At 35.4% G+C, this 13,145-nt stretch overlaps 2 protein-coding genes across 2 annotated transcripts; one reads left to right on the top strand and one right to left on the bottom strand.

The window, feature by feature from the left end:
• On the top strand, window positions 1–4,676 carry LOC110779382 (calcium-dependent protein kinase 33). Its single transcript, XM_021983901.2, has 9 exons — window positions 1–139; window positions 708–1,430; window positions 2,008–2,151; window positions 2,240–2,392; window positions 2,858–2,970; window positions 3,116–3,283; window positions 3,384–3,511; window positions 3,988–4,087; window positions 4,176–4,676. Exons 2-9 carry the CDS (start codon window positions 716–718, stop codon window positions 4,251–4,253), a joined length of 1,599 nt encoding a protein of 532 aa, XP_021839593.1. The 5' UTR covers window positions 1–139; window positions 708–715; the 3' UTR covers window positions 4,254–4,676.
• Window positions 4,677–5,706: 1,030 nt separating this feature from the next.
• LOC110779380 (protein translation factor SUI1 homolog 2) lies at window positions 5,707–7,173 on the bottom strand. The gene is made up of 2 exons (XM_021983899.2): window positions 7,014–7,173; window positions 5,707–6,311 (listed from the first exon to the last, which is right to left on the bottom strand). The coding sequence occupies exon 2, from the start codon at window positions 6,247–6,249 to the stop codon at window positions 5,914–5,916; it is 336 nt and encodes a 111-aa protein (XP_021839591.1). The 5' UTR covers window positions 6,250–6,311; window positions 7,014–7,173; the 3' UTR covers window positions 5,707–5,913.
• Between the last annotated feature and the right edge of the window lie 5,972 nt (window positions 7,174–13,145).

Raw genomic sequence — 13,145 nt, 5'->3', positions numbered from 1 at the left:
GCGTAACAACAGTTCCGTAACACCGTTAGGGTACCCCGCGTACAATAACAGATCACATTCCTGGCTGCAAAACAGAGTATCATCAAATCTTTGTAATACAATAGCCCGATCTGCCGGCCCGTGTTTTAGCCATTTGCAGGTACTTTCTTCCTTCCCATTTTCTCTCTCCTCATCTACCAATTTGACAGGGCTTTCACTTACCTGAAGTTTTCAACTCTTCATTATTTCAACACATGATTCAGCTGACTATTTCTCCATCAATCATCCCTCCACCTATTTCCTTTTTATTCTTCAGCTGTCTTTCAATTCGTTCCTTAAGACAATATCCCTTGATCTACTCCTTAATCCCGTAACTTTTTGAAAAAAATCCTTTAATTCAGTTCGAAATTTTTCAAAAACCCTGTTCAAATCACCATTTTGGGTTCTGGTTCTTGTTCATTCGCCCCCTAATTTCCGAATCAGTGCCTCAATTCAAAAAAACCCTGTTCAAATCACCATTTGGGGTTTTGGGTCTTGTTTATTTCTCCTTAATTGATGAAATCGTGCACAAATTCGTTAAAGAAAACCTTTTCAAATCACCATTTGGGGTTCTAGGTCTTGTTCGTTTTTTCCCAATTAGTTGAATTTGGTGCTCAACTTTGAACAGCCATTTGATCCAAATCTCCTAACTAAACTTGGGTATTTTTATTGTTTTGTTTGTTTGGAAGACTAAGAAATGGGTATTTGTGCAAGCAAAGACAAAGATTCAAAAGGGCAGCAAAATGGGTATACTAGACCAGAAAATGAGCAAAATCAATCGAAGGGATCATCAGCAGGCGAGCAAAACCAACAGTATCCGCAGCAGCCGCCACCAGAAAGACCGGTGGCGCAACCGCCTGTTCGAGTCCCAAGCCCAGTAAAACCAGCCCCAAGGACTGATCCCAACACAATTGTGGGAAAACCCTTTGAAGATGTGAAGTTGCACTACACATTGGGGAAAGAATTGGGTAGGGGTCAATTTGGGGTAACCTATCTTTGTGTTGATAAGAAAACAGGTCAACAATATGCTTGCAAATCAATCTCTAAGAAGAAGCTTGTTACCAGGGCTGATAAGGAGGATATGAAGAGAGAGATTCTGATCATGCAACATATGAGTGGTCAGCCTAACATTGTGGAGTTTAAGGGGGCTTATGAAGACAAGACATCGGTCAATCTTGTCATGGAGTTGTGTGCTGGTGGAGAGTTGTTTGACAGGATTATTGCTAAAGGCCATTACAGTGAGAAAGCTGCTGCTACCATTTTGAGGCAGATTGTTAATGTTGTTCATGTTTGTCATTTCATGGGTGTTATGCATAGGGATTTGAAGCCTGAGAATTTCTTGCTATCTAGTAAGGATGAGAATGCTGCTTTGAAAGCTACTGATTTTGGGCTTTCCGTGTTTATTGAAGAAGGTATAATAATAAATGAACTAGATTTATATTTTATGTGTTTTTATTCACTATATGTTTTAGTTTACTTTAGTTCGAGAAATAGTGCATGGATGGTTGAGCTTATAGATCATATGATGTTTGCAATCCCTAATTGGTAGCTAGTTGCAGGACAAGTAGTTTCCCAGATCCATTGACCAAAACTCAGCTGATGTTTTGGATATTTTGTGGATCCATGATAGATTATTGTAGGGAATGTCAACGATACTCGTTGTGATCTTATCTTAGCAATTTGTTGATTGGAGATATTTAGAGACTAGAGTTGTAGAGTTGACTTTATTGTTTGTTGAATGAAGAATGGAGTTGCCTTAGCAATTTGTTGATTAGAGAGTGCCTGAATTCAACATAATAGATGTGAAGAGAATTGTGAAAAAATACCGTTAACGAGATTGATCTTGGTTGCATTACATTATAAGCGATGTCTTGGAGGTCTTTCAATTTGTTTGAGCTCTATACTTGCATATGTTGTTTACTTCTGATTGGTGGTGCTGTGAAAAATTGATCTGATTGTTTGACTCGGATATGTAAATCCTTTTTCCAGGTAAAGTTTATCGGGATATAGTAGGTAGTGCTTACTACGTTGCTCCTGAGGTGTTACGTCGTCGGTATGGTAAGGAGATTGACATTTGGAGTGCCGGAGTCATGCTGTACATTTTACTCAGTGGAGTTCCACCCTTTTGGGCTGGTAAAATTTCTTAGTTGTGTTTTTACTTTCTTACAAAGATTGTATTATTGATGCTTTCATTAATTTCTCCGAACATTTTGTGATATAGAAACGGAGAAAGGGATATTTGATGCTATACTGCAAGGACATATTGATTTTGAAAGTAAGCCGTGGCCATCAATCTCAAACGGTGCCAAGGACCTAGTGAAGAAGATGTTGACACCAGATCCTAAAAAAAGAGTAACTGCTGCTCAAGTTCTTGGTATGTAATATTTTTTCATAATTAGTGATACGATGAGTATATTTTATAATCAACCGTTTAATGTTCCATGTCCACGGCCAAGTTTGCTGATGAGGAACTTGGGATCTATCTTCTCTGCAATAACTATTTCATTTCTGCATCACCAGATACATGAAATCAGTTAAACGGGGCTTAGAAATCTCTGAATAGATAATAATATAAGAGTGGAAGAAAGGAACGTCTAAATGAAATAGATGGGTTTTGCTTTGTACAGTGCCAGGCCAAAATTTCATGCGACTATTCCAGAAATTTTCAGTTGCGAGTATGTATTTATAGAGGTGGCAAGCATCCAACGAACTTTGATGTCTTCTCAGGGTTCTTTAAATTGTGATTGTCTAAAGATTGTTGGGCATTTACTAAACTGTAGTTTTCCTTTTTTAATACTGTTTTTTTACCTGAACTCATAATCGGAATTCAACACTACAGATCATCCATGGCTCAAGGATGGTGAAGCCTCAGACAAGCCAATAGATGGCGCTGTTCTCTCCAGGATGAAGCAATTCAGAGTCATGAACAAGCTCAAGCAGCTCGCGCTGAAGGTTTGTAAACCTTTCTCTATCTTTGTTTTTCCCTCTCTTCTGACGCAATAAGGTATCTAAACTTGTTAACATTGTACAAGCTGTTAAAATTTCAGCAATAACTTCAGGGCATTTAAATATATCAAACTCTTTTTGTTGGGTATAGGTCATTGCTGAGAATCTTCCTGCAGAAGAGATCCAAGGGCTGAAACAGATGTTTGCAAACATGGACACTGATGGCAGTGGGACAATCACCTACGAAGAGTTGAAGGAGGGATTGGCTCGACTTGGATCTAAGCTTTCTGAAACTGAAGTGAAGGCACTAATGGAAGCTGTAAGACAAGAAATTTGTTTAATATAAGAAGCAATGAGATTTTGCCATGGCAATATGGCATGCACTTATTATCTGGCTGACTTCCATTTTTTCTTTTTAGGCTGATCAAGATGGAAGTGGATCAATAGATTACATCGAGTTCATCACAGCCACGATGCATAGGTACAGGCTCGAGAGAGATGACCAACTTTACAAAGCATTCCAGTTCTTCGACAAAGATAATAGTGGGTAAGTGGCTTTTTTTTTTCTTTTTTCTTTTCTTGTCTTGTTCCTTTACCCTGCCATTTCTCCTGCTGTGTTTTAGGCTAATCTTCATTATTGTTTATTTAAGCTATCATCAGTCCTCTATGTTCACGAGTTCATCCACCCACTTGATTCAGAGAGACGGTTTAGAAAAATCACTCGTTGCCAATAAAAATTCCAAGTTCTTTAAAGAAATGTCAGATTCCAAAAGTAGTTTTATACGAAGTACACGTAAAAAGACTGTGAACATTAAGTAGAGTTGCACTGTCAACTTCCACAAATTCAAAGTGTCTCCAAAAAGCAGATGTTCATTTTCCAGCCAATAGCCACTATCTGAAAGCAGACAAGAATTTGTTCCTGCTCTTACATCCAGAGAGTTCTGATTGTTTACTTTTGTAATGAGGGTTCTTTTATTTCATTCTCGGATTGCTGATACTTATTAATTTGACAAAATGTGACAGATTCATCACCACAGATGAGCTGGAAGCAGCAATGAGAGAGTATGGGATTGCTGATGAGAACTGCATCAAAGATATATTGGTGGAAGTAGACACTGACAACGTAAGATATGCTCCCCATCCGTTGTGTTACCTAGATTTCCTAGCCATAATATGCCTTAAATCACACATTGTTTTACTTGATATTGCAGGATGGGAGAATAAATTTTGATGAGTTTGTTGCAATGATGAGAAGTGGTACCCAGAATCCAGGGGCTAAACTCATTTGATGGTACTTATTATCCAGCATGATCGTTCCAGCTTTCTACAACAAGGTGATGTTCAAGGGACCGTGTTAGTTAGAAAGACATGGTAGTTCTGTAGATCAAACGACTAAGTCGAATGAGACCCACCATTGGGACATGACATGGGGTTGAGTTTTTTTTGTAAAAAGTTTGTGCATACACGAAATCCCTTTGGACTTGGGAGTGATGTTTTTTTTTTCAAATTTGAGTTGGGAATTTTTTGACATGTTTGGAGATTTATGTATTGGCTCTTAGAGAAACTAATAGCTCTCGGTTGTGTCACTTGCTGTTTTAGCTGTTGAGCGACAAAATATCACTAGGAGAGATATGTACTTTGTATGTGTTTGCTGCAAAACCTCTCAGAGAATCCATTTGTAAGCTATCTATTAATCAAATACTTTTTCACAAGCTCATTGTCTAGAACAATAGAATTTCCAGCTATTTTGGGTTGTCCGGAAAAGATGGTCATCAAAAAAAGCTCGGGACTCCGTGGATATACAATAGTGTCATACCCTGAGTTGTGATTGGTTTAGATTTTTAAATTTCATGTGGGGTTCATATTTTATACTATTTCATACCCAAGGGGTATATATATCAGCTTCCCCTCGAAAGTGCTCCGTACTCGGTAAAAGCTTATAATCTCAATCATAAGAATGGCATCTATTTACATTCTCCGTATAGTTTATGGCCCATGTTATTAGTTCCTCCCTCTATTCTGGAATACTTTGAAACGGTTTGACCAGCATAAAGTTTAATCCAACGTATTGGAATACTTGAAACGGTTTGACCAGCATAAAGTTCAATCCAATGTATAGAGTAATTGACTTTTTATTTAATTAGTTGATGATGGGGTATTATTTTGTCAAACTTTTAAAGGGATAGGGCCGTAGCGGGGTGAGGGTAGTGAAACTTTTTAATATTCTTTTTTTAGGAATTAGGTTGGTCTTGCTATACGATCGGGAAAGAAAAAATAATTCTAAAAATACAATATTTAAGCGATCTGCTTAAAAATGATTTGCTATGATAGGTAATATAAAAACCACAATCACAAAATAAACATTTTTTCTTTATTTTAATAAAAAGAAATTAAAAAATATTATAACTTTTAAAGAATATATAGGTCCAAAATATCGAGTTATTATTTTTAGAATCAAGTTATCTCCGAATGGAAGTACATCATCAAACAGGGGTATGAAGGGAGTACATCTTCGTCAGACATGAGTGCCATTACCACCACTTAAAAAGAGTATCAACATTTAGCAGCCAAATACCAAGATTTGGTTAAGAATGGAGCATCCAAGTTCACCTGGATCAATTGAACTCTACCCGAAGTAGAATTCAGTTGTTTTACTTCTGTTTTGTCCTCGATCTTAACAATCTTATGGAGTTGAGAGTTCACATAAAAACAAAGCGAAAGAAACATATGAACCAACCCAGATAAAGAAAAGCATCCATTATTATTAACTAGTAACAAGTTAGTAAGCTGAATACATGACAAAGTAATGTCATCCATGGATGCATTAAACCAACAACACGGAAAAAACGAAATCAAGTTGGAACTCAAAAGCAGAAATCAAATAGGAAAAGTAAAACAACAATTCAGCAAATCTTGTTTGTATCTCATCAATACAATACAATACAAGGCTTAAAAACCATGAATCTTGATCCGATCTTTCTTGACAAGGCCGGCCTGCGTGAGGAAATTGGCAACCTTCTTGCGCTGATCACCTTGCAGTTGGATAACCTTCCCTAGCTCCTTGTCCTGGACAACATTCCCATTACAGCAAAACTCTTTCTTGAGATCTTTCAATATCTTTTCGTAGCTGAAATCTTTCTTCAGCCCTTGAACAGTCGTCAAGCTTTTCTTTCCATTCCTTTGCTGAATACGAATATGCACATACTCTTTCGCCCCAGGAGCCTCCGACTCGGCGTCTAAAAATGGGTCAAATGTTGCGGGAATCTGGATGTCTAGATCAACCATGTACCTTGCTTGTCGAGAACTTGTTAACGGTGAGAAAAAGGTTTGATCCGTGACCGCGTAATCTGTAATCAGACAATTCAATCAGTCTACAACTCCCACAAACATCCAGATATCAGAACAAACAACTGAAAAACCTCATCAAATAATATGATCAATTAACTATCAATCTCATATTCATATATTGAGATACTGGATAAAACCCTAATACGCATAAGAACGAAATCAATTAACCAAACCCAAATCCAAAAACATGATTCGAACGAACAATCTCGTATCTAATAAACCATAATTAAAATCATAATCAGGTAATAAAACAACTATAATCCCGACCATAACCTATTGAATTTGTTGATGAAATTCATAATCATTAAAATTTCTTGATTTTGGTTTCATTCAGACAGCACAAATCAAAATCACAATCAGCAAACCAAAACCTATTAAAAATTATGCCAAATTAAACTAACACGAAAAAACCATACCGAACCATGATCATAATAAATATTTTTTAAATAATTGTAGCCCTAAATAATCGACAACAACAACTTTTAACAATCAACAGCATAGTCTCAAAATTTAAAGAACCCATATAAAGAAATCAACACGGTAAGATTAACAACCCGCTAAAATATATTCAATTATTCGAGCATAATCACCAAAATAAATTAATATCAATTTTGATTAAAACATCATATATATATATTCAAAACTCACAATAATAATTAAAGAAAATAGAAAAAAGGAATATCGAAAGAACGAAAATTTACCTTCTAGAGATTGTTTTGCTTCTGCAAATAAAACCAAGGATTTTCTAATATGTTAATGACCTTAACCGAGGCTCCTATATGTAGAGAAATTTTTGTATGTCGGTTATTAGTTTATTTTTATTTTTATTTTTAAGTCGGCCAGCTATATATCGACGGTGGGACGTATACTAACTCAACGGCTGGGATTGAAGTTTGAGAGTTGACGTATTTAGTGATAACTGCAAGGGATTTTTAAGTGGATAATGACGTCATATTTAGGGGGCAGCGAAATCTAACAAGCGAAGTTTCTGGGAGAATAAGAGTGGGGCCCAAGGCATAGACAGGAAAGGATTCAGATAAGGCTTAGATTTAACGCAACTGGACAAAGGCTGATTGATTGGGCTTAACTTTTATGTGGGTCCAAGAACAACCCGGAAGAGTTTGTTTGGCGAATGGCGATCATCTTCTGTGTCAAAAGTAGACATGACAAAATAGAGTCTATTGACGACGTAGGATACACCGCTGCCTGGCGGATTTTTGCCCTATATGGCTATATCTAGACTCTAGAGTTAAAATACTTCCTTCGTTTTCGAAATATCAAACAATGGTTGACTTTTACTCATTTAATCATTACTTTGACTCTTAATATCTCAAACCTTGTGCATGTAAAAATTATAAAAAATTGATATTTAGAAAATATATATCGATACGAATCTAACATGATTCCACATGACTAAAATTTCCTTACGTATAAATCACAAGAAATAACCAAAGTCGTAGTGTGAATAGTGTAAAAAATAAATGGTGCGATATTTTCGAAACGGAGGAAGTAGTATTTTTCACAAATGCGTTGAAAATTCAAACAAATTATTAAGTATCGGCAATAATGACAGTAATTAATACAACAATGACAGTATTTTAATACAACAATAATAGTATTTATGCAAATGAGGACAATGCTTATATAATACGGAGTACTTCGTATTTTGTATACATACTTTTATCCATTCATTTAATATGCAACACTTTTACTCGTTCTTTTAAGTGGTCCCTTTACTTTTTCGATTTCATTTCATTTCCTTTTTATTGACTGATTTTGACAGTATTTTAATACAACAATGACAATATATATACAATAATGACAATACTTATATAACCGTTGACAGTATATAACATTAACAACATTTTTATACATTTATTTAAGGGTGGACCATTTTTTTCAATTTCTTTTTTTGGGGGTATGAGAAGGAAACCCGATATCCACCAGCAGTGTATCCTACCTCGTCTGTTGAACACATTCAAACTCGAAACTGAATGTCCTAAAGTAGCTCGGATAATGAGTAAATGATTTAAAACTACTCTAAATGAATTTAATTGTAATTTGTATTTCAGTTAAATATTTTATTAAAAAGATGGTCAAATAACAGTTTTTGAATATTCGTATGTGCACGAGGCCTAATCTAATACGCTATATTTTATACTTCAATGAGTAAGTGATGTTGAATTCGGGTCATTTTCAAAAAGAATTAACTCAACCATAATTATTTTTGTTTGAGTCAACACTAAACCTACCCCTCTTTGGATCTAAATAATATTCATGATCACAATTCGAAGACTTTGTGGATGGGTCTTGCAAACCATATAAATACTAGTATATAAATGCATGGTTTAAATCTTTTAAATACTAGTTGTTGGAATGTGCGCTATCCCAAAATAGAAAACACTATCTCCCGGAACACTATACAAATCACAAGCCTAATTACTCTATAGGAATAGTTAAAAGTATGAAAACAGTACTCCATACATGATAAGAAACACGACTAATTACTTTATGTGGGTTACATATATAGAATTCATGGCTAAGAAATAAAAATTTACATGGCTAAGTTCAGGAAAATTAAACACGACCGGCCTAACAGGAGAAAGATTAGTCGTGATAGTTCCTTGCCCAACTTTGTGGCAACATACGACTCTGCAAAAAAGATCCATGATTACTTAGTTGATCAATGACGAAGCAAGAAACATATAAGGACTAATGTCGTACTCAATCACCTGGTATATAAGGCCATAATATTATAATCAACGCTGTAGTAAACCATATCCCATCCCCAACTTTCCACCTACGTATAATCGATGCGAATTTTCCATTTGTCAGCAGCTCAATATGGAAATAAAAATAAAGTTGTATAAATACATATTACAAGGCGTCAAATTCTAGTATATAGTATATTACCTAAAAATGAAGGAGCAATGATGCTCCTTATATGCACGGACAAAAGAGACAAAGGATTTTTGTCCTTTCTACATAACATCACGGTCATTTTTTACGATAGATCTTATCTGAAATAAGATTTGACAAAAGAGAACGGAGGAGAAATTAGTTTAGTATCAATAATTTTCTGTTTAACAAGACCACACATACAAGTATGCAACTAACTATGTCTTCAATTCCAGAGCATTTTATGTTGAAAAATCATCCCCCCAATAAAATGAAAGTTCATCAAAACAATACTTCAAACTGCCGAATCACCCACCTGGGGAATAATATCAGGAGCATTATTTGAGCACTCCCGTTCCTGGAGAGGAACCCTCCTAATCTACAGAAATTCTACATATGCTTCCTCCTGTACATTTTACAACAGTATAACAATCAGTATATCACAAGAATCAACAATATTTGAACACTGAAATTCTAACTCCAAAGTCTTAAGTCTTAATCATTATGTGAAAACTCAAGTCTAGAAACTACCTTGGATAAATGAAAGACAACTGCAGTTCCTGACTCCCCTTGCGAGCACTCGAGCAGTTCGTCCAACTCTGTGAATAAATAAATTTGGATCTTGTGGAGGATCATACTGCAATAATAGAACAAAAGAATTGGTATTTTACATGATCTAATTATATGATACGGAGTAGAAAGTATTAGCGCTTGAAACTAATTTTAGCCTTACTTTCCCCTCACTGCTTCCAGTAGAACTGTAGCAGACATTACAAGATCAAATTTTTATCCAATGCCCAACTTTATTTCATGGTAGTTATAGGAATTTCAGCACAAATTGTAATATCCAAAACTCAAAACAGAGAAAGAAAATTCAGCACAAAATCGATCTATCGAAATTTTGGCGCAGTGAAAGTAAGTCCAGCACATAATAGTAATATCAGAGAGTGAATACAAGATGCTTCAGTGATTATTCAAGTATATGCATCTAAATATAACCAATGGTCAATGTTGTAATGTTTTGATTGATTTCTAAACTCACTATTTTTCATAAATGTAAATCTGAACTTCTCAGACCATATAAATACCCGTAGCCTCTAATTAGAGTGCATTATAATGGTTTGTCCTCATTTTTTAGTTAAGAATGTTTACTATAATTATTCCCCCCCCCCCCTCTTAACATTAGACACACCAAGGCCACCAAAATTACAAGAATAAAGATTCACTTCTATACTCATATGCAGCGGCATATATAATAATATCATTATTAACAAAACAAATAACACATGAACAAGCTCTAACACAAGAATTATGAGAGCATGCAGAAGTGCAACTGACTCTCGAATCATCTCACTCCTATAAGCCGATAAAACATGAAATAATCACGAAAGTGAACATAGTAGCAAAAGTGACATGGATTTAGATTCAAGGTTTGAAATCGCTCAAAATTAGGAACGGGATTGTGACTGCAAGTCTGCAACATCATCCTAGCACTAAAACCATAGTAGTAATAGTCAGAAATACAAAACACAAATTACACCGGAGTCAAACAGATACATTAAAAAATCATCTTGCAGAATCATAAAAGTAAAACAAAGAGTTACTTGTAACCCCTTTAATCAGAATACTAACAAAAAAATTCTAATCCAAGCACACTTCAGTTAACATAAATAATCACATCTATAAAGAGTCACTAATTATTATTCAAAAAAAAATTGCAATTGAAAGATACGACTACAAATAATTTGATGCAATTCGAAGAATTATAAGCAAGGGAATTACCTCAACCCGAACTGGAAGAGTGCCAGGGAAGCAGGGATTTCAGGAAACAAATCACGAACACCGCCGCTAGACTAATAGAAGTAATCGGAAAGAAGTTAGGAACGCCGCCACCAAACTAATAATAGCTAGAAAAGCCTTGAACTGCAATAAGAAAAAAATACAGGAATTCATTGCTAAATTTATATAATTGAAGCAAAAATAGATTACAAAGAAAACCCAATTGAATTACTAGCAAATTCTCAATGGTAGAGTTCATTCAAAAAATACAGGAATTCATTGCAACGTTATATAATTGAAGCAAAAATAGATTACAAAGAAAAACCAATTGAATTACCAGCAAATTATCATTGGTAGAGTTCACTAAAAAAAATTAGGGTTTGTTGAGAAATTGGGTTTCGATGAGAATTAGGGTTTCGTTTACAAATCAAAGCATATGAAAGAACATGGAAAAGCCTTCAATGACTGTGTTAGTTTCTGAGTTTTGATGATGACAAGCTTAATTATGCTCACATTTTATTTCCAAGTAATGTCTGGACAAGGTTGTTGTGGTCACACATAACTCGCATAGATAAGAGATGAAGCAGCCTCGAAGGAAAGTAAACAAGTCCAAATAGCTCGTGAAGCATCATCGAAAGATATAACAAGTCAAGGAGCTCTCAATGATGAATCAATGATCAAGCTTCTGTGAAGACTCAGGAAGTAATTGAGGAATACGCAAAGGTACAAGACCAATGTACCAAACATACTGCTTAGTCTGGGAACAATTCCCTCAAAGAGTCAGGTTAACACCTAGGTACTTAGAGTCACTAAATGTCCTAAGTTTAATTCAAATGATTACCGGTATAAAAGAGTTTTAATCTTTCTAATTAAATCTGTTATACTTAAGGATAATATTTGACAGAGGTTGAGGTAAGTTACAAGTCTTTAGGTTAATATGAGAAAGAGTTTAACGTTGTATCCAATTCTCTGAAAGTTTAATCGTATCCTAGTAAAAACCTATCTTTAGAAGAGTCCTAACTTGATTAGAATTGGAAGTCTAGGTTTACTAGGGTAAATCGTAGAATCACTATAAATAAACCTAAAGGCCACCTTGTAAAATTATCAGGCTCATTAGCATTAAACCAGAGCTTTCATGTATCACCTTTAAAGTCTTAATTTTTAGAGTCTGTTCCTATTCAATTCCCAGATATAGCAGTATTGGTTGTTTGGTCTTGTGTTCCGTGCTCATCTTAGTTGTTATTTATTCTATATATTAAAAGAGTTGAATTGATGAATGATAAGCCTGAGTCAGGCTTACTATAGCAAGAGTGAAGATCTCGTGAGAGAGCTGTGAGATGAAACAGTTGAGGGACTGTTTCATTGGGAGAAAGGAACAACGAGGGGTTGTTCCTAGTCATCTGTAATCAGAGGCGGTTAATAGATTGTGGCCCGAGTAGATTAGGTTTGTAAAAAATGAGTTGTTTTGCCTAATTAGTGAATGTGTTTAAGTCCCCAAAGGGGCCGTGGTTTTTTCCTCTCTATTGGGACTAGAGAGTTTTCCACGCTAAATCTTGCTTGCATTATTTACTGTTTCTGTTCCTAATCGCTTATAATTTATAAAACTGTAAAAAATCAATTCACCCCCCCTCTTGTGGAACTCCGTGAAACTAACAAACTGTTACCGGTAGAAAGATGTTGATGATTTGAAGGATTCAATGTCGCAAAATTTCTTACCCGTCTACCACTTTTGGGCTTGCCATTTGTTGAACATATCTCTGCTAATCAAAGCATACAAACCATCAGAACCCATATTTCATAGTATAAAGCCTGGAAAAACATCTACATAAACAAAGACATTGGAACTATGGAAGAATATTGACATGTAAATTAGTATGACATGCATCAATACCATAGCTCCACATCATACATTTCATGGTACATGTGTGGTAGCTTCCAAAAGTGGGAGGACTAAAATCCATACTACAATACTATGTTTTTGGAAACAGTAATAACACGGGCTTGACAAAAAGTTACAAAACCTGTCAATAGCTATGATACTGTGAGGGGGTCGAAAAAGCACGAGGCTAATGCGTGACCTTGTCCCTCGTGGGTGTGACGTTTCTTTTTGTCAAATCAAGTGTAATTGGATTTCCTGTGAGTTTACACCCAATTGA

Source organism: Spinacia oleracea, chromosome 4 (assembly GCF_020520425.1).
Source record: "Spinacia oleracea cultivar Varoflay chromosome 4, BTI_SOV_V1, whole genome shotgun sequence".
NCBI classification, from domain to species: Eukaryota; Viridiplantae; Streptophyta; class Magnoliopsida; order Caryophyllales; family Amaranthaceae; genus Spinacia; species Spinacia oleracea.
The sequence above is the reverse complement of the archived record's forward strand: the minus strand, read 5'-3'. Positions and strand labels throughout refer to the sequence as shown.

What these genes read in the sequence shown, in the direction of transcription:
- LOC110779382 (XM_021983901.2), top strand. Translation starts at nt 716, where the DNA reads ATGGGTATTTGTGCAAGCAAAGACAAAGATTCAAAAGGGCAGCAAAAT. An exon ending in TTCGACAAAGATAATAGTGG is followed by an intron (nt 3,512 to 3,987) that starts GTAAGTGGCTTT and finishes AAAATGTGACAG; the next exon opens with ATTCATCACCACAGATGAGC. An exon ending in TGGAAGTAGACACTGACAAC is followed by an intron (nt 4,088 to 4,175) that starts GTAAGATATGCT and finishes TTGATATTGCAG; the next exon opens with GATGGGAGAATAAATTTTGA.
- LOC110779380 (XM_021983899.2), bottom strand. Translation starts at nt 6,249, where the DNA reads ATGGTTGATCTAGACATCCAGATTCCCGCAACATTTGACCCATTTTTA.